The sequence below is a fragment of the Sinocyclocheilus grahami genome, unplaced genomic scaffold (genome assembly GCF_001515645.1).
Source record: "Sinocyclocheilus grahami isolate Dianchi unplaced genomic scaffold, SAMN03320097.WGS_v1.1 scaffold1810.1, whole genome shotgun sequence".
NCBI lineage: Eukaryota > Metazoa > Chordata > Actinopteri > Cypriniformes > Cyprinidae > Sinocyclocheilus > Sinocyclocheilus grahami.
The window spans coordinates 67,766-70,043 of record NW_015506989.1 but is presented as its reverse complement, the minus strand read 5'-3'; the positions used below and the strand labels follow the sequence as shown (position 1 = coordinate 70,043).

The 2,278-nt window shown below is 38.6% G+C and overlaps 1 protein-coding gene across 1 annotated transcript in view; it reads right to left on the bottom strand.

Annotated features, from left to right (window-relative positions):
- LOC107572758 (zinc finger protein 708-like) overlaps positions 1–1,340 on the bottom strand; it is a gene marked incomplete at both ends in the record, with an annotated part of 2,554 nt that extends 1,214 nt beyond the window's left edge. Inside the window, 2 exons of the mRNA XM_016259196.1 lie at positions 292–694; positions 779–1,340. Coding sequence (XP_016114682.1) covers positions 292–694; positions 779–1,340 — 965 coding nt within the window. The remainder of the gene's footprint in view (positions 1–291; positions 695–778) is intronic.
- Positions 1,341–2,278: the final 938 nt, after the last annotated feature.

The following is a 2,278-nucleotide window of genomic DNA, read 5'->3' as shown; positions in this document are numbered from 1 at the left end:
ATTTTCTGATGTTCTTTCAAATTTTGTCGACGTGAAAACCTATTTCCACACAAATGACATGAATGTGGCTTCTCCTTTGTATGAACTGTCAGGTGCTGTTTCAGGTGTGAAGCTCTCAAAAAAATTTTGTCACATTGATCACATGTGTACGGTTTCTCTCCAGTGTGGATGTCCATGTGATCCTTAAGGGCTGATGAGCATGAGTAACTCTTTCCGCACTGATCACAAGTGAATGGTTTCTCTCCTGTATGAACTCTCATGTGTGCCGTAAGGCTTGCTTTTAGTGTGAATCTCTTCCCGCACTGATCACATGTGTGTGGTTTCTCTCCAGTGTGGATCATCTCGTGTTTTTTCAGATTTCCTGAATGATTGAATCTCTTGTCACAGTGTGAACACTGATAAGGTTTCTCTCCAGTGTGAATCCTCTCATGCTGTTTTAAACAGCTCGCTGAAATAAAAGTCTTCTCACACTCAAAGCACATGTACTCTCTCACACCAGTATGTACTTTCTGATGCACTTTTAAATGTTCTGGACGCGAAAAACTCTTTCCACACAAATGACATGAATGTGGCTTCTCCTTTGTATGAACTACCAGGTGTTTCTTCAGGTCTGAAGCACACAAAAATGTTTTGTCACATTGATCACATGTGTACGGTTTCTCTCTAGTGTGGATGCCCATGTGATCCTTAAGGGCTGATGAGCATGAGTAACTCTTTCCGCACTGATCACAAGTGAATGGTTTCTCTCCAGTATGAACTCTCATATGGTCTGTAAGGCTTGCTTTTAGTGTGAATCTCTTCCCGCACTGATCACATGTGTACGGGTTCTCTCCAGTGTGGATGCTCTCGTGTCTTTTCAGATTTGCTGACTGAATGAATCTCTTGTCACAGTGTGTACACTTGTAAGGTTTCTCTCCCGTGTGGATCCTCTCGTGCCGTTTTAAATACTTTGCTGAAGTAAAAGTCTTTTCACACTCAAAGCACATGTACTCTCTCACACCAGTATGAATTTTCTGATGTTCTTTCAAACTTTGTCGACGTGAAAACCTATTTCCACACAAATGACATGAATGTGGTTTCTCCTTTATATGAACTACCAGGTGCTGTTTCAGGTATGAAGCTCTAAAAAATGTTTTGCTGCATTGATCACATGTGTACAGTTTCTCTCTAGTGTGGATGTCCATGTGTTTCTTAAGGTTTGCTGATTGTGAGAAACTCTTCCCGCATTGATCACATGTGAACGGTTTCTCTCCAGTGTGAACTCTCATGTGAAGCTCAAGAATATGTTTGTATGTGAAACTCTTTCCACACTGAGTGCAGGTGAAAGATTTCTTGGCCCTTTTTTTCTTTAAATCTTTCTGTTTGGGTTTTTCTACACTTATGACATGATTTTTCTCCTCAGATTCACTCAATTCTTCTTTCTCCTCGTCGTCTTCAATCAACTCTGCAACAAAAGTAAAAACAGTACATTTGTCAGTAACTCGTTAAAAAACATACTAAATTGAAAGGACATAAAGATGAACCCTGATATAACAGCAGAAAGCAGACAATTCTATTACAAAATGTTGATCATTTTGATGCAATTTTATAAATTATACGTCCCTGAATCTTTCCGTGAATGAGATACACTGATCTTTAAATGATTACTTTTAAAAGATTATAGGCACAAACCTCATGTTTCTATAGGGAGAACTATTAAATATGTTTGATCAACAACATGAAGGATCTGAGGATCGTCAAATACAAACTGTGTGTTGCATTAAGAGAGCGACCATACATTTGTGTTATGTTTTTATTTTCTTGTTTTTACTCATTTATAATCATTTATAAAGTTCCCAGAGAGAACGCCTCTCTTCTCTCTGGGAACACATTACTTCTCTCTGGGACTTTTCCAAACTCCCTGAAAACTGCAGTTGTTAAGCCCCTCCTGAAAAAGAGCAATCTTGATAACACCATATTGAGTAACTACAGACGAGTTGTGTTAGGCTATTTTGATTACCCCATTACAGTCACTTTACAGTCAATGCTATTATAAAAATAGACTTACTTGTAGGTTTAAAATTCTACATGTCACATTGTCCAACTACAAATATTTCTAACATTTACAGATGGAGAATATACCTGTGAAATGTAAGTTATGCATTCAGGAAGGCAGCACATCTCAAACACATTAAACAGCGCCAGTGTCTCTGTCAGCGGCACACACAGCCTTTCTGTCAGAGCATATGACGGCCGAGCCGCTTAAACTAATATGCAAAAACAAAACTAAAAACTATGT